This window comes from Melanostigma gelatinosum (assembly GCF_949748355.1).
Source record: "Melanostigma gelatinosum genome assembly, chromosome: 13".
NCBI classification, from domain to species: Eukaryota; Metazoa; Chordata; class Actinopteri; order Perciformes; family Zoarcidae; genus Melanostigma; species Melanostigma gelatinosum.
Genome location: NC_136646.1, coordinates 19,522,301 through 19,547,650, shown reverse-complemented (window position 1 = coordinate 19,547,650; position 25,350 = coordinate 19,522,301). Strand labels below are relative to the sequence as shown.

Sequence of the window (25,350 nt, the reverse complement as noted above, 5' to 3'; positions counted from 1 at the left end):
GTTGTTTGAGTCTGTAAATACAGAGACAATTTCAAAATGTCCAATTTAGTGTGTAAAGAAATTAAAATATCAAATGTAAAGCAGAGATGATTTTCAGGCATGAAAACTATAGTTTCACTCTGCAGATATATGAACACTGAACAGACTCTTCTATTGGCTGCAGTTAGACCAGTGTTGATGCTTCATATGTTTGATTATATGCAAACTCAGTGAGCTTCCTTGTTGCTGGCTATAAAAACATCACATCAGGCTGTTAGTGAAGTTCACATCTCTTCAGTTTCAACATAAACCATGCTGTCTGTAGCTCTGCTGCTGCTGTTGGCAGCTGGATGTGAGTCTCTCTGGATTTCTCAAAATCAACAATTCTACTTGAAGTATATGTTGTGACAAAACATTTCCTTTTTTAACAGGTGTGAAGTGTGAACAGTTGACACAGCCAGACTCTGTGACTGTGCAGCCAGGTCAACGTCTGACCATCACCTGTCAGGTCTCTTATGCTCTTAACAGCTACTACGCAGCTTGGATCAGACAGCCTGCAGGGAAAGGACTGGAGTGGATTGGAATGAAATATACGGGAGATTCATTCTACAAAGATTCACTGAAGAACAAGTTCAGTATCGACTTAGAGACTTCCAGCAAAACAGTGACTCTAACTGGACAGAACGTGCAGCCTGAAGACACTGCTGTGTATTACTGTGCCAGAGAACCACAACAACACAAACCATCAGTAGACCTGAACAAAAACCTCTCAGTGCCTGAACACTTGTAACATGAAGCCACCAGAGGAGGAGCCCTCACACCACGAGTGATTTCAACTTCAGCTCATTGTAAATAAATACGTCTCCAAACTTGATTTTAAAAGCTTGTGATCTAACTAGAAATGAACATTTAAGAAGTCAGTTTTTCTTCCATGATGTCATTATTTCCAAGAAATTACACACAATTATGATATGAATCATAGCTGCATTAGTGGCTGATCAGCTTAAATACTTAAAGGTTACAAGCACGAGTACAACATTGTATATATTTCCTCAAGAAAAATTGAATTACATGTTTATTAATTGCTAAACACTGAACTTTACAAGCAATGCAATCCATTCAGCTGAATTGTCTTCAGGTATTGAGGTAGAAGCTACAAGCCAAAACTCAGCACAAAGCTGAAAGGTGTTGGATGTCAAAGTTTCCCTCAAAACAAATGCTTGAACTTCTGTTACTTATCAACTCAAAATCTCAACTTGGACAAATACGTTTAGGAGACATGGGATGTTGTTTGCCTCTCAAACCAAGCCTGCAAGGTCTGCACCTCCTGACTTGTAGTCCACCTTTCTGGACCTCAGTTGAAGTTTCTCTAAACTCCCTGAATATGAATATTATCATAAATGTATTACCGTGGCTTTGCTGGATTCTTCCAGCAGTATTCAGAAGAAACAAAAGATCCCGTTAATTACACATAAGGCACTGCATGACCTTGCCTCGAGTTACATTTCTGATCTTCCTCTCGACCACTCTGATCCTTAAATCTCTGGCTTTATCGATCCCCTGCTCCAACTGCAAAACAAAAGGTAATCGCACCTTTTGCCATTTTTGCTTGACAAAGTGTTTTAAAAAAAGCGAAATGAACATACCGGTAGCTACATATGGTGAAACAAATGTCCAAAAAAATATTTTTTTAACGAATTAAAACGGCAAGAAATGAGAGAGATGATAATTTAAAAAAAACACACAAACATGGTTAGTAGGAGAAAACCTTGAATTGAAAATGAGTTTAGAGGAGGGATTGAACAGAGGACACTGTTCCATCAAAAAGGAGGAGTCAATGCAAATCTCAGACGTTTATGGATTATGGATGTAGTGTTACTGATGATAAACCACGTCAGACAGACATTAAAACAGCTGACTTGGAGGACTGACTCATTCATTAAATAATCCAGCTGTCTCCTCGCTGTGAGGAGGAGTCAATGCAAAACTCAGACGTCTTCCAGCTCTACTTATGTGACTGCAGAGAGGAGGACAGAGACCAGTGGACACACAGTTCAACATGATGGACTATAGGACAGGACTGCTGCTCTTAACCATCTGCTGGGCAGGTGAAGATAGTCACTGATCTTTGTCTCTGATGGCTTTTCTTTGTTTCATCACCTTATTTCACATTTTCTATTCTCTTGACAGGTGTTGATGGTCAGACTCTGACAGAATCTGAACCAGTGATTAAAAGGCCTGGAGAATCACACAGGTTGACCTGTACAGCCTCTGGATTTTCACTCCGCAGCTACGCTATGAGCTGGGTCAGACAGGCTCCTGGAAAAGGACTGGAGTGGATCGCTTATATCGGCACATCTAGTACTCCTATCAGTTACTCCCAGTCAGTCCAGGGTAGATTCACCATCTCCAGAGATGACTCCAGCAGTAAACTCTATCTACAGATGAACAGTCTGAAGAGCGAGGACACAGCAGTGTATTACTGCGCCAGGAGACACAGTGAGAGACAATAACAGGAGAGTCGTTCAAAAACTACTTCCTCTATTCATCACCACCTCTGGGAGCATTCAGTTGTCTCTGTATCACTTGTCATGAACTACTGATTTCAAATTATATGAAATCAGTTAGAAAAAGAGAAAAAAGTTGAAAAATACGTTCTAAACATTGGTGGATGTTTAATCAAGAACTACGGTGGCCCTGTGGTAGGGTTAGGTATTTTGGATTTTATTACTTCAGTGTCTCCAGCGCAGCTCAGCCCCGACACAGAGAGCAGCGGAGATGCTTGCTGCAGTGTGATAAGAAATTACACCAAAACATTAAAAAGTACCAATAAAAAAGCACCAGTAACCTGTTTAATACTGAGTTTCGGTACCCATCCTTAATTTTATGTAAAAAGAAAAAGGAACAGGCTCTCACTCGAGCCAGTGTTCAGTTTGTCCGTTCTGGGCTGCTGTAGAAACATGGCGATGCAACATAGTGCACTCCATGGAAGAGGACCCGCTCTAGAAATTAAATATAGATAGAAATGGCTTTTTCTAAGTAAACAAAACATAACGATTCTTATTTTCAGGTCATAATATGTATTATATTGTATTAATTCGTCAGTTATTTATTCGGTTATTCGTCAGTTAATAATTCAACATGTGTACTATCTGTTCCTCAGACTCACTACTTGAGTCATCGCTACCAGCTGAACACTTTCAATTGTCTTAAAACATTTCAAAGCGTCAGCTTGTTGATGTGCTGGAGGGACATCATCGTGTCCAGCCAGCTGGTTAACAGAAGTCAGAAAAGTGAGTGAAGGCTTCCATCTTGTGGGGGATTTTGTAAGGACATGAACAGGTGGTGATTTGGAACACATAGCCCTTCCACTCAATGTGCTTCTATTAAGTTACGATAAATACAAGTACTAAAGAGGGTGTATTTGTGCAAAAAAACATACAAAGTATTGTTCTCTTCTATTTGTAAAACAATCTCTCTCTTTCTCTCAACCTATTCAGCAGGAAACTTTCTGTTTTCCTGCCAAAGTAAAAAAAAGCAACATGCGGCCTCTTGCAGGTGTGGTAAGATTTTGGTAAGTGCTTGAGTCACTGTGGTTACTGCTAGCTGGAGTTATGGCACAGTGCGGCACACAGTAACAAAAACCAGCGACTCGTCTGTCTTCTTAACCCCAGCCCTCCATTTACCAAACTGAGTCAGCGTATACAATGTCAGTTATATAATCTCATTCAAGTCAACACAACTGCAATGTGACGTTAAAGGTTTGTTGACCCTGTGACACTGCCGATTCAACTCTGTGGTAATTTACGAAGCAATATTCGTGGTGCTGTACTTCATTACACTGAGAAGTGTTTCCAATATTCTGTCCCCCGCATGTATTTATGCACGTAGGATTTTATATATTTATAATGAAATATTATTTTCTCATCTCTTCAAATTGTTCGGTAGTTTAATGAAAACATTTTAAACAGTTTTTACACATTCACATTCTGGGACCAGATTAAATGTACATGCGCATGAATATTTTTAATTAAAAGCCATGAAAATGAAGTTAAATATTTCCTTTGTAATTTTAGTTGTCATTGAAATGTATCAGTACAGTAAAAAGGTGGGCTGCCATCAAAACGTACAAAATATTACAAAACCCAATAAATGCCGTACAGTGTTTTTGCTGACACTCCAAATAAGCACACACACAAGTTACTGAAAGACTTTCATCATTGGCACATGTATAAAAAAAATCCTTCTAATTAGTCCTGCCATTGAACACAGCTATTTTATAATAACAGAAAACAAGTACAATGGTCATTATAATCCCACAAAAGCTGTTTTACTTGAATATTCAATTTTAAAAACAGCTGTTGTATTGTGTATTTCAGAGAAGGCTATGACAGCTACACTGTGGCACAGGTTTTTGCCTTGTGATGTTTCATTGTGTATCTGGGTAGCCACAGTGATTCACACCATTACAAAAGCCTCTAAAGAGATGCAAAGCTCTGTATGCTGTAAATGAAAGCTGCATGTGAACACTCACAGGACGCTGTGGCTGTGTGAGCCAAAACAACTGAAATTCTCCATGTGCAGAACTTTCAAGACTTAATAAATGACACAGCAGTGTTTGCATATCACTCATACAGTACTGGGTATGAAATATGCATCATCATGTCAGAGCCCTTTTTCTTTGTTTTATGCTGCAGCGCTTTTGTTTCTCATTCAAATGACATGGATGTCATTTGTCCATTGTTGCAGTCTTACCACACAATGTATAAATGTACTTCTTTTATTCCTGTAAAACTACCACTCCTAAAAATATACTTATTTAAATATAATAGGAAACATTTGCAGAGCTGATTCCTTCCACATGATTAGATCTTAACATTATTAAATGATTTATTTTTATAAACTTTCTTAGTTGAGGTAAAAGCATTTGCGTGCCCTGACAGCCAGTGTGCAAGGGTGGAGTTTTTGGATGGAGTAACATCACAGTGCAGTATAAATCATGTGACAAAACCCTCCTTCCACTGAGAAGGAGATGTGGTGTTCATACGGAAAACAAGTCGGTGACACAATCGTCCAACAAAACTTCTACAGAGATGTAGAAATATCGACAATAATGTGGTCTTACACAAATGGATGTATCAGGCAACAGGGGCTTAGAAGTAGTAAGTTTCAATATAAAAAGCTAAAACTGCACTACATCAGGTTTTTGTATGAGCATGTGGCACTGTGTATGGGATGGGATCCACAGTGATATGTGGTCATACAAAAACCTGTCCTGAAGTGAAGCCCAAAGTCACTGAGCCTAAAACAAAACTGATAATTACCCAAAAATAAGTCAACCCTGAAGAAAAAGTATACTCAATGGACTAGTGGGAGGGTAAAGAAATGAAATGTTTTTCTTTATTTTTGGTTTTATCCTGTAACAACAGAAAACAATCTGGAAAAGGTTGACTCAACTCATGATCTTACATGTTTTATTAGACTATGTCATTATCATCATTGCGTTGGACTTTTGTACAACATGATCAAATAAATAAGTCAATAATTTGAAAACCATCCTCTGGGAACTTTTGCTCCGGAGATTCCTTTTAAATTAGTAAACATTAGTGATACTTGTTAAACTAATATGAAAAACAAAGTACAGCAGCAGCCGGCGTCCTGGTTGGAGTTTTTGTATGGCGTTATATCACAGTGCATTATAGCAGCCACAGTGATACATCAAGTGACAAATACTTCCTTCTGCTAAGGAGAAGCTTTGCATGGTGCTTATAAACAAGTCAGAAGATGAACTCTTGCTAGGAAAACCAAAAATGTTTATAGACTGATAATAATGCAAATGTACACAAAGGATCGTGTTCGGTTTCCTTAGCAGACAGGGGATCATGTGTATTCACAAATAAAAAACGAAATCAACAACTATTAGATGTCAAATGGTATAAATCAAAATACAATGGCGCAAAAGTAGAATGTTTTTTTCATGAAAGGTACTGAAATATAGTGCATACTTATTCAAGGAGTACATAATACTGACCACGTATGTTTCATGATTGCCCCTGTTGAGTACATACAGTACAAAAACTAGCAAAGCACCACATCAGGCAGCGGTTTTTGTATGAGTATGCTGCACTGTGTATATGGGGGGAACCACAGTGATATATGGCAATACAAAAACCTGGTCTGAACTGAACTGATGCACAAAGTCACCGTGTCTCAGGAAAGAGAGAAGATCAGATCATTTCCACAATGACTCTGAAGAAAGGTATCCAATGGACTGGTGGAAGGATACATGGCCTTCATTTGAAATTTTGTATTTCTTTCAGTTTTAGCCTCATAATATATTTCACATACTGAAACACTGACTACTTACAGTTAATTTGATTTTACGCATAATTTTAAGTTGCGGTTCTATAATAAGACAGACGGTGTTAAACTAAAGATGACAACTTATTGTGTTGGGTCACCCAAACTTTGGATGATATGCCTGAAACAAATATACTGGGAATAATGCATCATCCTGTCAGAGCCTACAGTCTTGTTTTATGCTTCAGGAGATATTTCTCATTCAAATTTCAGGGGACATTATATGTCCATTATTTAATTGCACAATGTAGATCAATAACAATATTTATACGAGTTTGTTTTATTATATCACTATTCTATTGTAATTGCGTTGCCCTTTTCAGGAGTGTAACAACATGACCGAATAAAAAATAAATAACGATTAAATAAACAACATCAGGGAACTTTTGCACTGCAGATTCCTTTTCCAGTATTGACTGAACACTACGGTCAATGAGTTTGTTAAGACAGCCAGTGTGCAGGGTGGAGTTTTTGTCTGGAGTTATATCACTGTGCAATACAGCAACCACAGTGATACATCATGTGACAAAAACCTCCTTCCCCTGAGAAGGAAACGCTGCGAATGATACAGATAAGTGCCGCTCTCCACCAAGTGTGTCTGCAGCGAACACGTTTGATTGAATGACTACAACCCTGGGCTGTAGAGCGTCATCAAACAGATTTCATTCAAAGTCCATTCAAGGAGCAATGTATGCAACCAACTGGCTCAAAGATGATGTACAATACACACACTCTTGCCAAAAACAAAATTAAACTCACTAAGCTGTCCGCTTAACAGCGGCAACGTTGCACAACGGTGTGTGTACCGGTAGTTCTGTTAGCTGTTAGTCCACACACCGTTCAAAACAGAACAGTAAAAGTGAGCCAACTGTTTTCCCCCACTGTGTCTCTGGCTGCAAAGAAGTGGCTGAAAGTTACGCGTTCTGTTAGCCGTCAGCTAAACACGCCCTCCATTCCACTAGCTGTTAGCCAAACACACTGTCCACAACACTAAAAATTTTAAATGTTTTGGGCCGGTTAAGAGCAGTGAGTGATGCATCAGCAGGCAGTCAATGTCAGCATGAAACAGGCCACACTGTGCATCACCTCAACGACGAGGTCTTTCACATTAAATATTATGCAGTTTGCTGCAGCGGCGAGATTAGCTGTGGACAGACACAGAGGTGCACAGTCACTCACAAACACACACACATATGCAAGCGATCACATGAGGCGGAGACATTAACAACAATAATTAATATTAATGGTACTATTATTATTTTCTTTATTTTTTTAAACATCATGAATGAACCTTCACATTTCTTGTTAAACTAATGTGAAAAACATAGATAATGTAACAGCATTTGTGCGTCGCGATAGCCAGTGTGCAGGGTGGAGTTTTTGTATGGAGTTTAATCACAGTGCAGTATATAGCAGCGGCACAGTGATACATCATGTGACAAAAACCTCCGACCACTGAGAAGGAAATGCTGCGGATACAGAAAACAAGTCAGAAAGTGAGACTGTTTTCTGCTGCCTGTACGTATCCGATAAGACTCTTCTTAGGAAAATGTTTAAAGACTGAAAATAATGTAATATCATGAGCTTAAAAGTTATATCTTCTCCACAGGGGATCAAAAAGTATAAAAAATATCAGTGATAATTCGGTAATTAAAAATAAATTTGGTAAAATTACATATATAATGGAGCAAAAGTGGAATGTTTTTCCATGATTTCATAGTTCTACTGTAGAAAGTTACTGAAATAGTGTACAAAAAGTACAACGGTTTTTGTTCGAGTATCTAGCACTGTGTGTATACGGGGGGGTGGCACAGTGATATATGGCAATGCAAAAACCTGTCCAGAACTGAGTCACTGTGCCAAAAGAAAAAAGGACAAATTCACTAAACCAGGCCGTTTTCCAAACTTAGTAGACACTGAAGAAATATAATATCCAATGGAACAGTGGAAGGGTACATGTTTGTTTTTCAGTTTTATCCTTCTTTCTTATGCTCAAGCAAAGATAATTCCACATACGGAAAAAACAACATAGAGTAATGTGTCTCATTGACATCAGGTGGATGTAATTTGTCCGTAGTTTTACTGCACTATGTACAGCAATAACAATATTTATGTGTTTGTTTCATTGTATATTATCTTATTTGTGAAGCTCTTTTCTTGAGTGTCAGTGTCAGGTAGTTTCCCAAAATCACTACTCTGAAGAAAATAAATGTTCAGTGGTCTAGTGGAATATTAAATTAATGGGGAAATGCATGTTTTTCAGTTTTACCCTTCATTGTGACAAACAATCATAAAAACACTGATCTGTGACTACTTTGATGTCAGGCTTATTAAAGTATGTTTTAAATGTGAGATATTGGACACAAGTTAAGGATTTGCTACCAATCATTTTAAGAGTACATCTATACCAACACACATGTTAAATGAAATAGAGATGCTATCAAAAGAGAAATGAAAATGTCTGCACATTTTTGACTTGTGGTTATCAACATCCTGACTGGTTAATATTTATGTAACACAGAGGAAACAATCCTCACCACAACAGGTGCTTCCGCATCCAGTTAACAAACTGAAACTTTAGACTGAGAGCCTGAACGCTCAGACACAAGCACTGATGATGTCCTGCATGATAATACAACATGATCTTACCCAAATAAGGCCGAAAAAAAGGATTTGTATGTTTTCAAGATGAAAATAATGAATCAATTCTAACTGATACCATTTGTTCAGACCACTGCATAGTCTGAACCAATACCATTGAGTAATAGCAATTTAAAATGAGTATTAGAAGCACAACAAATATGCTGGTTATCAATCAGGTAGTTGGAAGAGCTTGGATTGAGCTTTTGTTTTATGATGTGTGTCACACAGGTAATGTTAAATAGCCAAAGGCTCTCGCCTGGTTTGTCCGTTCTGGACTACTGTAGAAAACTCGTGGTGCAACACAGCCATCGACTGTAGGCACTGAGACTTCTCATTTCGGTTGGTTTTGACGTTTTGAAGCGTTTTGAAGCCTTGAATTTGAAATTTTGTCAAATTTCGTCGCCATCTTGGTTTTGACAAATATATTTCGGCTGCATACACAAATATTTTCTTGTTTTATATAAATGTAATAAATCCACAAATTTGTGTATTTAAAAGGATTTGAAATTTTCATCAAAACCATTTTTGGATGTTTTTACATTTATGTACAAACTGTTGAACCTGCATTTATAAACTGCTTTTCATGTGTGAATTTCACTACATTTGTGGGTGGGCTTTTGAGACTCCCCTGATGTCGCTCAATTCAAATATGCATTTTTTTCAACGGGGAATTATCTGTAGCCAATCAGATGTCTCATTCATTTTCAACCAATCGCATGAACGTGCCCCCAAGACGGTGTATCTTATGTCATGTCTTACGATGTTTAGCATGTACAATTTCTATCTCCGATTGTGTTGACAAGAAAACAGCCGAGGCTAACAGGAATGCAGTCAGTTGGGTATTCAGACAAGGAAAACAGAAAAAATACAAACTTTGACCTGCTAAGGGGGGGGGATCACCAAAGTCAGTAGGATTCATCCTGAGATAAACATGAAAATATGTATCAAATTTAATTTAAATCCATGCAAGTGACATTTCAATCAAAACCACAAATATCAACTGTATGGTGACACTAAAGTTAAAGTCAGGGCATCATCAAAGTCAGTAGGATTCCTCTGGGAACTTGAATGTGTGTACACAATTCAATGACAATCTGTTCAATGGCTGACAAGATATTTCATCACCAATGTGGTGGACGAATGAAACAACAGATCAAACCGTATAATCACAAACAAACACTAATTATGTAGGTTTGTGATGTGTGTCTCATGTAACTTGAAGACAGGCAGTGCTCTTAATGCTCCGTTTCATGTTCTGGTGGTGTGACAAATACCAAATCTGTATTTTTCTTCTTGTTGAAAGCACTAACTGGCTTAAAAATGTTGTTGTTATTGTAATTGATAAAAACCATCTACCAGAGGATTTGCTAAAAAAGGGTAATTTTGTCTATGACACAGTGCTTTACGCCTAAAGGTGGGGGTGGCTTTGGCAATGACGTAAGACAGTTTCTAGAGTGCGTTAGGGTAGGGTTGGGTACCGAAACTCGGTGCCAATATGGCACCGGTTCCTATACGTCCGGTATCTACCGGACCGAAGCGCAACGCAAATTTCGGTGCTTCCTTTCGGTGCCTGCGGCGATTGAAATACTTTTTTTATACTACTCTGATGACTCCGTCCTGGCAGCAGGAGTCGGTCCTCCACTCCTCACTCATAGTATTATTACAACGGGGTACATAGCGCTGTCGCTCATTAGCACAACACAGGCACGCGAAAGCTTCTGCTTCTTCTTCTTTAAGGTGTCGTGGCGGTTGGCAAACGACGAATTGGCGCATTACCGCCACCAACTGGTAAAATAAAATAAGTCATGAGACGTGTCCTATTTTGCCAGAGAAGGAAAATATGCTAATATTTCTGCAAAATAGTTGCTGAAGTTTGAAGCTGTAGTGTGTGTGTGTGTGTGTTTTGTATTCATTTATATTTATTTAAGTATACTGTAAATAACATCAGGGAACAGTTAACATATTGTTCATTGTTAAAAAGTTTGAAGCCAAGTTTTTTGTATTTATTTATATTCATAGTATACTTTAAACAGTTAATATATTGTTCAATTTGAAGAAAGAAGTATCGGTTCAGGCACCGGTATCGTTTTGGCACCGGTATCGGAAAAAACCCAAACGATACCCAACCCTACTTGTTAGTGACATCATCTTAACCGTTGAATCTTGTCTCCCGCCTCCCTTCTTTTGCTTGTTAAGGTAAATGTAACATGTGCGATCACAAAGAAAGTAGTAAAGACCACCACCACTCACCTTTTTAACTTGGTCTGCCTACACTTCAAGATTGACTTGCTGTATTTGGTGTTTTCCTTCCATGCTATATGTTTGGATAATATCATTACAGGAGTACACACATATACAAGACCTAGCATGAGTCCACCCCAGCATTTGGCTTGAGGCCTCTTATTATTTTGGATCCTGTCCCTGTGTAGGTTAGGCGTATGGGAAGTGCCATGGAGCTGTCGTCCATGACGAGGTTTGTCCCAGAGCCGTACGGTCTGGAGGATGATCAGCGCAGCATGGGCTACGATGAGCCCGACTATGGCATGGGACACCCGATGCACTACAGCACCGTGCCTCGCAACCACAACGCATTCCCCCACGGGCCCCCACGCAGGACGGGGTAAGTTGTGTGTTTTTGTAGTGACTCGTCTGTTTCAGGGATGAGTTACGTCTCGATGTATGTTTAACATGTATCTACTCTACGTACTGTCTGTCAGTCATCTTTTAGAGTGATGTGTAATAATTGATGTATAAGAAGAGAAAATAATAATTAGGGTTGGGTACCGAAAACCGGTGCCGGTATGGTACCGGTATCTACCGGACCGAAATACAACGCAGATTTCGGTGCTTCCTTTCGGTGCCTGAGCCGATTGAAATACTTTTTTACACTACTCTGATGACTCCGTCCTAGGTTAGCTCGTTCTAGGACCAATGCTAACGATAGCATCGGTCCTCCGGTCCTCGCTCATAATATTATTACAACCGGACGAGCCGTGCGCGCTTAGAAACAAACCCCTCCATCATTCTGGACGAAGCTTCGGCCATGATTTATTGAACAAAACAAAGAACGAGATCTGTCAAACGGCTGGCAGGCTACGGACTTCCTCCATCGACATCCGGGTACTTAGCGCTGCCGCTCATAAGCACAACAACACAGGCACTTGATGGTGTCAAGCTGGGAACAGCTCAGAAATGACTGTTTGTCGTTCGGTCATTGCTTCGGATTGACCAGAAAATTGTGAAAACAGTAGTTGTCACAAACAGGTTGTTTCTTTCCTCAGAAATGTTGGCCTTATCCTTTAAATTTGTTGAGATAAAATGTTCACCTTCCATGCAGCCAGGCATAAGTTAATGCCAGCACACTTCAAATCATGTTAAAATGTTAACTTTCATAGTTGTGTTCCGTACATTAAAACTGAGGAATCAATCCTAAAACATGTGAAATGTTCAGAACTAAAATATACACAAGGTTTGCAGGCTAGTTAATAGGTTAATATTATGCAGCAGGACCTGGAGCTGACAGGGGGTCTGACACAGAGGAAGTGTTCACTAACTGTTGGCAACTCACACTTCATTTTATGTAACCTACACCACAGGAAATGCATATCTCGGGGGATGCGGTTAATAAATAGAGCAGTGGGAACTGCTTTGCCAGTAAGTGTGTTTTTCCTGGTTTAAATTACATTGTTAGTATTTGTATTAGAAGCACATTGTAGTACATCACTGTGACTACTACTTTGACTACTGGGGGAAAGGAACACAAGTCACAGTGACTTCTGGTAAGTAATAATTAAATGTATTTTGAGTGAAGACAATTCAATATTTTTTCTGGTATGTTGTAAAATTTATGTCGATTTCAACTGCACTTAAACTAGGATGTAATAGACGTATAACGAATAGTAACAGCAAATAGGATATCAAAACGATCAGGCTAAATGGTAGGTAAATGCACTAGTTTACTGAATAAGTACAATCATTTATTAGATGATAGAAGCTGTTTCATATTTTTGCACTAAAGAGCTTTTGAAACCCATCACTGTAACTACTACTTTGCTTATTGGGGAAAAGGAACAATGACGACCATCTCAAGTAAACAGGTAAAAGAAGCGTTGTCTTCATATGGACGGTGTAATTGCACTGTGTAATATACCTTATTTAGTGCTTGTTTTTGTATGTTGGATGTGTTGACATGTTACACTGTGACAATGCTTTTGATTACTGGGGGAAAGGCACGATGGTAACAGTCACATCAGGTAAGCTACTCTTATTTTTCTTTCTCTAACGTAGACATTTAGATTTATAAACAGTATTGGTATTGTTTTAAGAAATGAAGTTGTGACACCGTGCAGTTCATTCATTTCTGGGATACTGCATGTCGAATGTGTTGTGAATTGGTAGAATCAATTTCAAATTTGGTGATGAAAATCATGTTCAGTTCCATCTTCTGAATCCTCTCAAGGTAATTCAAGGTAAATATGTCGGAGGGTAGATTGTCATGAGATAACCAACCAGGGGAAGTGTACATATCTGGGAACGGGTTTTTGTATGCAGTGGTTAATAATTAGTTGAACTGTGACTACGGTTTTGACTACTGGGGAAAAGGCACCATGGTCACAGTCACCTCAGGTAAGGAATCTTAATATTTCTGATTAGAGAATCAAATTCCTGATCACATTACTTAAATATTTATTATAATTCTCATGTAGTCACAACTGAGGACCAGCGATAAAACGGCGAACAATATTTTGTTGCCCGACAGTGAATTTGTGTAGCAAGACTTGTGCCGTAAGGCTTAAAACTGTTTAGTTCAGTTGGAACGCAAGTCTATCAACAACTGCTTATTATAGTTCGATTTGAACTGTTGCCGAAAGCAGACTTCATGACATTAAGTAATGGGATATTAAAGTGAGGAGTTTTTGTGAGAAGTGTGAGTTGACTCTCTTAACTGTGACTACTGGGCTTTCGACTACTGGGGAAAAGGCACTATGGTAACAGTGTCATCAGGTAAGATTTGTTCCATTTAAAAACAGCATCAGGGTATGTTTGAGTGTCATATTTAAGTAAACCTCTCGACATGTCAAATCTCACTTCAAAACTAAAGTGTTTTAATACAGTATATCTTCTGTAAAAAAGTCGGACAGCGATATTTTCAGTGTAGGACAGAATGGTGGATATTTGCGGCTGACATATTTGGCTTTGTTTATTTTTCTATATGGTGTTTTTAGTTTAGAAGTGGATTTTATAAAATAGTGGGATTAATCAAATATAAAGGAAGACTTTTAGATGTAGCCTTTTCATACTGAGAGCCAAGTAGATTCAGCACTGTGCTACTACGGTTATTTTGACTACTGGGGAAAGGGTACAACAGTAACGGTTTCATCAGGTAAGAATACTCTTTAATTTCATGCATAACTGTTGAATTTGACATAAAGTAATATGTTCATGTAACAATATGACTGCTATCAATATTGTCATGATAATGGATGGTAACTGGTAACTGCCTTAACACTTCCATTCCTTCAATTTAAAAGAATATACTAATGATTATTGTCAAAGTTGTGCATTTAAAGTAATTTACCTATTTATATGTTGAACAATATGAATAAATACCAAAAATAATATCATTGAGGGAGGTTAAACTTGGTGCAACAAAAACATCTAAATAAATGACATAAGGAAACGGGTCCGTGTATTGAGAGCGTTTAAAATTTTGACATTCAACATGTTAAATGGCAACAATACTGTTACACTATTGACTCAATCAACTCGATTGTCTTCTCTCTGTTATAGCTAATACTTGGTGAAAATGTCTGTCATCTTGAATTTTATTTTTGAATTATAATTCCACGTTTGTTTTTCCTTTTTTAGCCACTTCAACCGCACCAACTGTGTTTCCTCTGATGCAATGTGGTTCTGCGACTGGAAACACAGTCACTCTTGGCTGCTTCGCCACCGGCTTCTCACCCTCCGCACTGACCTTTGCATGGAACAAAGTAGATGGCGATGCCTTGACTGATTTCATTCAGTACCCTCCAGTGCAAAAGGGAAACTTTTACACGGGGGTCAGTCAAATCCGAGTGAGCCGACAGGACTGGGACGCAAAGAATAATTTCCGATGTGCCGTGACACATGCAGCGGGAAATGCAGATGCCTCCTTTAAAAAGCCTGAAGAGCCAAGTAAGACTTACGCTACATCATACTGTGTGTGTGTATATATATATATATATATATATATATATATATATATATATATATATATATATACACATATACATATATATATATATATATATATATATATATATTAATACATATAACACATCCAACATTAAGTAATATTATTGATCACAGTTGTAAATAGCCAAAGTGTTGTAAGTTCAATAAGTCTACCTCTATTATTTGGCTTTGTGCGTTTTCCTGAGAAATGTTATCACGAAATAAACATAAAAAGAGGAATAATTGGTTTAAATATTTAAGAACAAAATACACTCCAATCTGTCATTTGAAAGGAACATCAACACAGAAAAGAGCATTAAAATAAAATGTTACAAAATGTAATATTTTTAATTTCATACGCCTAACAGACCAAACAGTGAGGTGGAACAAGAAGGCTGAAGCTCCGCTGCTGCTGATTTAATTCTCTGCTTGTATACGTCCTCTGCACCCGTCTCAGAACAGGTTGTTGCGATGTGTTCTGCTTCTTTCCATCTATCTGCATGATCCTAGCTCTTCTTGGTGTCAGTCTGCCCCCACTTCCACTGTCTGTTGATTGTTAACATGAAATCTGTGTTCGCTTGCCCGAGCAGTCAGTGTATATGCAGAAGCGAGCATTAAAGCTCCGCTGTTCTATTATTTAATTTTGTTTACCGGTACTATGAAAATCTTATTTTAATTTTTTCTGCACAATTTAGTAGCAAGCTACAGTAAGTGGTAATCTGAGGAGCGTAATCACAATGTGCCTGCGTGCAGGTAGCACACAGTAGTACAGAAAAAGCATAGTTCATCGTAATTATAGCTTACATGAGCATTTTAGCAAATGTTTTTGACATTGCTTCTGCATATATATAAATGATTCCCTGCTTCTGCATACATATATATTTGTGTATATGTTTGTTTTTCAGTTGTGGTTTATAGCTTGCCAACTCTTAGAGTGTCGGCCTCCTCTGATGAGGAAACCGAAGTTTCCTACTCCTGCTTTGCCAAAGATTTTTCACCAAACGAGTATGAGTTCAAATGGCTGAACGACGACGAGGAAATCCCAGACTCAAAGTATGAGGTCATAACACCTGCTCCTGTGGGAACAAAGGATGCGAACGGAACTACACTGTACAGCACAGCAAGTTTTCTCACGGTGCCATCCAGTGAGTTTGGTAGTGACCCTCACTTAACATGTCAGTTTAAGGGGAGAGGTGATAAGGTTCCAACATACGTAAATGCATCGTTGATTTCCAAAGGGCCAGGCCCATGTTGTGAGTAAATTCCTACTTTTTCTTCACAAAATTTAATGCAACTGCAATTGCATTTTCTGTTTTGTGGCTATTTCTATTCAATAATTCTTCCTTACTTTGCAGCTGAGGAATGTCGTCATGCAGATGCGGAGATAACGATTGAAGGCCCCGCAATGGAGGACATATTTTCAACAGGACACGGAACTGTAAAATGTAATGTCAATGTACGCAAGCCATCCATCGATAAGATTTTCTGGGAGAACCAGAATGGAGATCAAATACCTGACACCGTTAAAACCCCCGCTAAAGGACGCAAAGGCGTAATAAGTGTTCCACTTGAAATTACGTATGAGGAATGGAACAAGGGGACAACGTTCAAATGCGTTGTTGACCATGACAATTGGCTTGAACGCCGTAAGGAAACCTATAAAAGGAGTATTGGTAAGAAAACAAACCAGCAACTGTGCACTAAAAGCCTGTGTTTAATTCCTCTTGTCATGCCATCAAACATGTTATCTGAGTGTCATTTCTAAGTGTATTTTAAGAGCTGTTTGCAGTGCTGTAGGTACTTTTATCTGTGGCAGGAGCTCTAAATGTTCTCTCATACTTGCAGGAGGAGTGACTCTGCGACCTTCAGTGTTTATGCTACCTCTAGAACATACTAGCCAAGGAAAGGTGACCCTGACTTGCTATGTGAAAGACTTCTTCCCTAAGGAGGTGTTTGTGTCTTGGCTTGTTGATGACGAGAAACCAGACTCAACATACAAGTTCCATACCACAAACCCCGTAGGAAACCATGAATCCTATTCTGCTTACGGCCAGTTATCTCTCAGCCTTGACCAGTGGAGAGACAATGACGTGTTTAGCTGTGTAGTTCACCACGAGTCTGTGGCTAACACAACTAAAGCTATTGTCAGGTCCATTGGGCAGAGAACACTTGAAAGAACCAACCTGGTCAACCTCAACATGAACATCCCTGAAACGTGCAAGACCCAGTAGATGTCATTTTGTGTCGCTGTGTCTTCTGCTGTTTGTTGTTTGACGTTTGTTGCTTGTGATATGACATTGTGATTGTCTTTTTAATGCTTATCAAAATCAAAACAATAAAAAAAGCTCTTTGCAACTCTATTGATGTATGTCGCATGCTGTTCATGTCTTTATTTAAGAAATACTTTGAGCTACGTGTTTGTTGTAAGTGTAGTCACACAGTTATCCTACTGCAACACAGATTATGTGTAGCCATCACCATGTTTGATAATAATACATACAATACATAATAATAATAATACATCTAACTTACCGCATCATATTGTGTTAACTAGAATAACACCACAACAACCCACTAACTTCAGGCAACAATTCCACTAAATGTGTCCTATTTGTTCACTGTTATTTGTCGACGGTGCATTGTTTGTGCGACTTGTCTTTGTGCATGCGTTTCCTCCACTGGGTCTTGCACCCCCTTTACAAGAAAGATGATTGTTTAAGGTCTAACTCCAGCTCGGTGGTCTCTCCATCAAAACATGAATATCTTAATTCACAAGCCAAGTCATGCCTGCCACAACATTAATGGGGACTTTCAAAAGCAATTCAGGATCATTGTAGGACGACTTAAATCAACATTTTACAAGGACATGCAAAAGAATTAGGCTTTATGGTGAACTAATAATGTAATAAGTAACAAGACGGATGCCAATACTATTCTTTTAATTTGTAATACTCTATTTCAAACTTGGATTGATTGACTAAACGGATTGATTTAGTGATTAGATCCACTCTGACCTGCTAGATTATACAATACAAGACCCTACTACAGGAAGATTTATAGAATTTGGTCATGAATATAATTTAGTCATTGTCTCATGAGCTGCTGTTGAAAGCTGCATTTGTCCAAAGTGTTAACTGAATCATTACTGTACACTACAGTACATCCAGAGGTCTACCAATGGAACAGTGCAATGGAGGAAGAAGATAACATGGGAAGCACAGCGTTCACCTTCATCATTCTCTTCCTCTTCACTCTGCTGTTCACCATCGGAACCACTGCTTTCAAGGTAATGATGAGTTTTTATGTCAGCGTTGTGCACAGATTTGGATTTAACCAGAAAAAGACAACTGGGTAAATAGGTTTGTGAAAACTAACATGAAGCGTGACAGAAGGTTCATACAGGGTATAGCCGTGAGGATATTAATCATCTACATCAGTATATAACGTTTGACCACATATTGCTGCTGTAACTACTTTATTTAACGTGGCAATCTCAAAGATTTTCATTTAAATAAAGGTCACTGTCTATCGCCGAAGGGGGAAACACAATGGTGATTGAGCCGACGGCCCACTGAGAAAAGTATTGAAATATTTATTTATTTCTATATTTTTCTATATTACGAACTGGGTGTCTGTGGCGCCATTCCTGGACAGAAATGCTTGGTCAACATTTTTCTCCATTGTATGTACACAGAAAATAGAATACACAATTCTGAAAACTTGAAGCTCATGTAACAAAAGCATGGGACTGAAATCTTATGGATTGCCACTTTAACACTCCGACCAACAACAAAATGACTATCTTTTTACATAATGCGTTTTTATAATAAATTCTAAAAGTCTCTGAAAGAAAAGCTCAGCCATCACTGAACGACACATGCACGTTCAAAAAACAACAGTGCGTGTGCAATTTATTGCTTTGCAATATTATAAACTTAAAATAAGAATCACCTTTGTAAAGCATGAAGTGTTTCACAGACTATACGAGAGATGGGTTGAATGCTTTGGTAACCTGTAGTATACCGAGTTGACAACAAGTTCAAATGTTGAGCCGAAAATGTATTGAAAATGTCAGCGCTATTATAGTGAACTGAATGAACTGAATTTTACAATTGCTGTAATTGTGGGTCATAGGTTAAATAAGCTAAATTAATTTACCAAATAAGAACAACAACTTGCAACAGAAGGCAGTTGTGACATTTTGTTTATTACATGTCGATACGTTTATTTTGCAATATTACTAATCCATTTACTTGTTTCTGTCTTTTCAGGTCAAATGAAACAAGGTGAAACTTTTGTTTGAGAAAAAAAAAAATCATACATTTCTTCTTATGAACTCAATAGTATCATGTAAGTAATCACAAGTGTCCATTTTCATTTTAATTACAAGAGCTTCATGTCTTTTTTGAAAATAAATCTTTAAATGAAGATAACCATTGATGTCGCTCCTCCTGTTTTTCCATTATTTTGAAATTGTACATACCGCCTGTAGTTTCAACGATAAACTATCATTTATAATACTCACAGTGCTATTTCTTTTTTCCAAGCATTTTTATCTTTGAAAGAAATACTTTATTATGCACTATGTTCTTATGTTCATCACCTCCCTAGCACCTGGAATCATCAGTGCATGTTCAAATGAATGTGAACATTTGGAGATTTTGCAGTCGGTGAGTTCTCGGGACTAATATTAACAGAGTCGAGAACTGAAACCGTGCAATGTCATGAGAAGCCATGTGAAATCTTTCTGTAAAGTGATGTGAGACATTTAAATGTGCACTCTGTTTCTCTAACTGACACAGCCACACCTCACACCTGCTGTCCGTGACGCACCATTGCTCTTCGCGTTGTTTCACTTCTGTATTTTGGTACTTTTTTGGGACCTGGGTGTTACTCAATGCTTCCGCTTGCTGCTAGCTCTGATCGCTCTGCCCTGCCATGCTGCGACATCTGTGCAACAGCCCCCAGCCCTGTCTCCACCTGACACTGTAACAGTACAACTCCGCCATCTAGCCGAAATACAAAATATCAGATTTAGAATTGAGAAAACAGAGGTTACTTGACCAAGATCTGAAGGTATGTAGAACTGACGGGATGAAATCCACGCATATTTTAAAAATGTGTACATCTAACGTTTACAATGAGGCAAGTAAAGACTTAACTATCTCCTCGTTATCGCAGGAGTGCGGGTTGCCTCGCCAAACATCACACTACACCCAGTTTGGGAGGGTGAATTCGGGACCTCATCAATCAGACTCATCTGCACCATTGGAGGTTTCTTTCCAGATAAACTGAGTGTGAAGTGGGAGCAGGATAACCAAAATCTAGATGTTGTGCCACTCCAAAGGAAGCTGCAGAGTGTGGGGGAAACGGAGACAACCTTCAGTCTGAGCAGTGAGATCGAGCCGAACATGACTGAGTGGGCACAAGCCTCAAGTTTTACCTGCAAGTCCGTTCACAACAGTCAGGAATTCACAAAAACAATAAGTATTTGTCAATGTAAGTATGTATGTCTACCGTCTCACGGCACAATATGGAAATTGCAGACATGTCATAAATGTTTTAAGACAAAAATGCATGCATTATTTGAAATGTTTGAATTAACAATTAGGACCAAACATGTTTTATTCCTGCAGATCATACAAATAACCCTCCTTCCATCCATGTGGAGATTCCCAGCTTCAAGACAGTAATGACGACAGAACCCTCCGTAAAAGCAACATGTTTTGTCCGCACTGTTCTTGATGCTAAGGTGACCTGGCTGATGGATGAGAGAGTCACACTGCTTAGCACAGTGAGAGACAGAAACACAACTCATTTAGTCAGCGAACTGACGGTTAACTCAACGGATTGGAAACAACTCAAGTCGATAGCATGTAAAGCTGACCATAAGTGCTTCTCATCCACTCGGAGCACTGTGACTATCACAGGTAACGCAGGTAAGACAACTATACACCATGAAAAGCAGATGTCTTGTGACAGCAAAGTGCGTAAAAGAATAAATTCTGCTCGGTTTTCTTTCTGTGTCATCCAGGACCTCCAGCTCCAGTGGTTGAGATCAGGAGATCTCTCAAAGACTTGCTGAAAGGAGACAGTGCTGTGCTGGAGTGTGATGTCACAAAACTCTCATCACGTGACCTGTGCATCAACTTCCTAGCTGACAATGTTGACATCTCTGACAAACAGTATGTTGAACTTGCTAGAGCCCCAGGCCTCCATTCAATCAGTACAAGTTTCTCTGTTCCTTCAAGTCATTTGAAGAAAAACGCAAGTTTCACCTGCAAAGTGACCCAAGGATTCTCCAGCAGCACTCAGTCAAACTCCATAGGCAATTTTTTTGGTGAGAGGAGTAACTCTTCTTCCCCTTAGTGGCAGTTGATTTCATGTTTCACACTTAAATTATCTGTAACAGACACAATCATTGATGAATGAATGCACTAATAACTAACTCTGACACTGATTCATCTCTTATTTAGTGGACCCATCAATGGAACTTCTTCTGGCCCCCAGTGAAGAGTCAGGACTACAGAGACTCCTGTGCTTTGCCTGGGGCTTCAACCCTCACATTAACTGGTATTCTGAGTCCAAGCACATACCTTCATCAACCAATGACATCAGCATGAGTGAAGCTGGACGTGTGGCAGTAACCAGCCAACTTCATGTCCCTCACACAGAGTGGAAAAAAGGGACCGTCTTCACGTGTGAAGTGTCTGACAAGTCTCTGAACACAAATGTGACAAAGGACATCAGCCACTGCTCAGGTAAAATGAAAATTGGTGGAGAAGAAATTCATTCATCATCCATTAAGCATGAGACCTTTTTTCTCTCATAACCATTACTTGATGGGGGTTGCATTTTCGGCCACTTCAATGTCGCATTCTTTTTTCAGTAACTCCTGCATCATCTCAGATAGTTGGCGTGCATGTTCGGGGACCGCCACTCGACGAGCTTCAGAACAAGGGACAAGTGACTGTCGCCTGTCTTCTGGTCGGCTCTTCTCTTGCCGACTTCTCCGTCGCCTGGAAAGTAGGCGGCAGCAGTTATTCCCTGAATGTCCACAAGGAGCCTCCGGTGAGTCACGGCAATGGGACAGAAACTTTGCGGAGCTCCCTCAATGTGTCGGCGGGGGATTGGCATGCATTTAAACAAGTGTCTTGTGAGGCCAAGCACCGATGTTCCAGCCAGCGCTATGAGGACCATACAACCAAAAGCAGAGGTAGTGTTTTGCAGAAGAATGATGGATTTGTTTCCTTGCCTTTGCTTAGAGCCGTTTCTGAATTTGTAGAGAGTTCAACATAGTTCAAGAAGGCAAGATTGCAGCAGAAACTTTACATTAAAAAATATATATATTGTCTATGTTTGTATGTATTGGCAACTCGCATAAATTAGCTAAAGAAGAAAAGAAGTAGAACGCCTTTGAAACTCTCACTTGATTAAATTGATTTAAATTCTTTATGAAAGCATTTACAAATGTTCACTGTTTTCTTTCTTGCTCCATGAGTTTCCCCAAAACACATTAATTGACAAAAAACTTCTCATGACTATCTTCCCCCCCCAGCCACAGTGACCCACAGCGAACCTTCAGCGGCCTTGCTCCAGGGCTCTGGTGAACTTGTGTGCCTGGTCTCCGGCTTCAGCCCTGCATCCATTAACGTGACTTGGTTTCTGGATGACACCAAGGAACTGGTGGACTACAACACTAGCGAACCCCTCAGAGGCCCAAACGGAAAGTTCAGCATTCAAAGCCACCTGCGTCTGTCCCAAGTCATCTGGTTACCTGGGGCGAACATCACCTGCAGGGTGACGCATGCAAACATCACCCTATCCCTGGATATATCTAAACCAGGTGCCAGTTTGATCCAAACCTTTCTTACACTTTACAGGTTGCACAGACTATGTTCACCACCATGGATTATTTTATGAACATCTCTTCCCAGCTCCCCTTCCAGCGTAACAAAGTCTAGTTAACTAACAAATCCTCCACGTTTTAATTCCTTCACAGACTCCTTGAAGGACTGTGATTTCATAGATGACATCATGCATGCTGGACTGAACCAGGACACAGCTGTGGACAGCTGGTATATGGCTTTCATTTTCCTCATTTTCTTCCTCATCTCCCTTATCTATGGTGTGTTGGCTACCTTGATGAAGGTAAGATACAACAGTATGGTATTTCAAAGTGATCTTCCAGTAACTCAATTGTAGTCTCTGTTATGTTCCATATTATTATTATTCTGGAATTCAAATATTTTGGGTGGTTTGAATTTAGCTTACACACATGTATATAAATTCAAACTACCCAAAATAGTCTAATGTAATTTTTTTTTCACAAATCAAAAAGGTCACCATATCCTGACACATTCCCTTTGTTTTCTCCTTTTAGACCAAATGATGATGATCCCTGGAGGACAGATAACGTTTTATGATCCAAATGTGGACTTTTGAAGATTTTTATGGCATTTTGCTTTTTCTAGTTTTAAAGTGTAATGGATTCATTTATGTATGAACATATATTGTTATATGTTAGCGAACTGGTTTATACTTTAGGCATGTTTGTTTCTTTTTAAGTTCCAGCTCTACATTTGGCGTGTTGTGTATGCAGTGCATTTGTGTAAGAGGAGAAATGATGACAGCAATAAAAAAGAAAATGAAAGTTTAAATTCTGACTTTGAGATTCAAATACCAATGTAATAAACATGCACACGTTACATCATTGGATTCATTATTGCATTCATTAAAATAAAAATATGTAAATATAATTACAATTAAAAACAATGATGACACAAACAGTATTTATCGTCAGAAAAAGGTATGACACGATACAATATACTATGTCACAATATCAGCACCACTGTATTACTACAACTGGCCACTAGAGGGAGACAAAGCTCCACATACAGCAGCGTGATTTGCCACCTCTATGTGAAACAGTAGTTGAGTCGTAATTTGAACATACTGACAGGTTTTAACTGGACTTACTAAATAGTATAATACAGAGGTGCATTCAGTTGACAGCCCAAACAGGGACTGTTTATATATATCTTCTCACACACACACACACCCACGCACACAGTAAATGTGTGCACACTGTCTTTGGGTTAGCGCTGCATGTTTGTGTACCTTGTGGGTTTAAAGGAATTCACATCTGGGAGGGACGACACGAAGCACTTCCAGGCGTACAACTGGCTACCTCTGGAGTGATCTGGCACTGTGTTTGCGCTGATTGGCTGGGGACCCTTTGGCAGCCAGCCCAAATCTGTGACACTGTTGCTGGGATGGAGTCACAGCATGCTGCTGCCAGTCTAAGTGCCAAGGCACCAGCAACAGAGGAGCAGGGCACCATGCCCAGCAGGCTGCCTGAGAGCGTCTCCCTGTCTGACACCTCCATACCCTCCCATCCTCCCTCCCCCTGGGTCCTTGCTTGACCCCTTCGATGTGCATATAAACCAGGGACACGCAACAACCAAACATCGTCGCACATATAGGAGAACTATTCGCTCTCTTCAACTACTGAAGCACCACTGGGGGAGGTACACAACCACAAACTGCCCAGCGGCCAACAGAAGACGGCTGTGGTTGTACCGAGCAGCTCCCAGCGTGTTGAGCTGAACGTGAAACAGTGCAGTGCTGAGAAGAGAACACATGCTCAGCCAGCGTTACCTGGGATTAGGGGTGTAACGGTTCACAAAATTCACGGTTCAGTTCGGTACGATACAGTGGAGCCACGGTTCGGTTCAGTAGAAAACTATAAATGCCAGAGAAATGTACTTGATTTTAAAATATATTTATTCATTACAACTAACTTCATAAATTCATCATTATTCTTTGACCTTGAACAATGATGGAACTATACCTGAGTGACTCGTCTTCTGGGGTGTCTTCTTAGCAACACATAAGCATAAAAAACAAAAACTGCTCCTTAATGTTATGTAGTATTGTTACTTACATCTTGCAAAAGAGATGTTTAATCTCAATGGGACTACCTGGTTATATATATATATATATATATATACAATTTTTTTTTTTCAAACGTATTCGGTTCGTCGTGCGTACCGAACCGTGAGCCTCGTACCGAACGGTTCAATACGAATACGCGTACCGTTACACCCCTACCTGGGATATAACTATTTATCTTTATCTTTCAGTAAATTT

General features: G+C 39.2%; 1 protein-coding gene across 3 annotated transcripts; it reads left to right on the top strand.

Moving 5' to 3' along the window:
• Positions 1-291: 291 nt before the first annotated feature.
• Positions 292-23,738, top strand: LOC306786652 (immunoglobulin mu heavy chain-like; the record flags this gene model as incomplete). Of its 3 annotated transcripts, XM_079281483.1 has the most annotated exons (12): positions 292-331; positions 411-695; positions 14,297-14,365; positions 14,851-15,159; positions 20,380-20,697; positions 20,835-21,137; positions 21,233-21,538; positions 21,675-21,959; positions 22,088-22,414; positions 22,757-23,044; positions 23,201-23,349; positions 23,582-23,738. In XM_079281483.1, 12 exons carry the CDS (start codon positions 292-294, stop codon positions 23,588-23,590), a joined length of 2,688 nt encoding a protein of 895 aa, XP_079137609.1. In that variant the 3' UTR covers positions 23,591-23,738. The 3 variants fall into 3 exon arrangements, with proteins under 3 accessions (XP_079137609.1, XP_079137610.1, XP_079137611.1); XM_079281484.1 differs by lacking the exons at positions 292-331; positions 411-695; positions 14,297-14,365; positions 23,582-23,738 and adding an exon at positions 13,195-13,235 and having other exon boundaries at positions 23,201-23,405; XM_079281485.1 differs by lacking the exons at positions 292-331; positions 411-695; positions 14,297-14,365; positions 23,582-23,738 and adding an exon at positions 13,936-13,986 and having other exon boundaries at positions 23,201-23,405.
• Between the last annotated feature and the right edge of the window lie 1,612 nt (positions 23,739-25,350).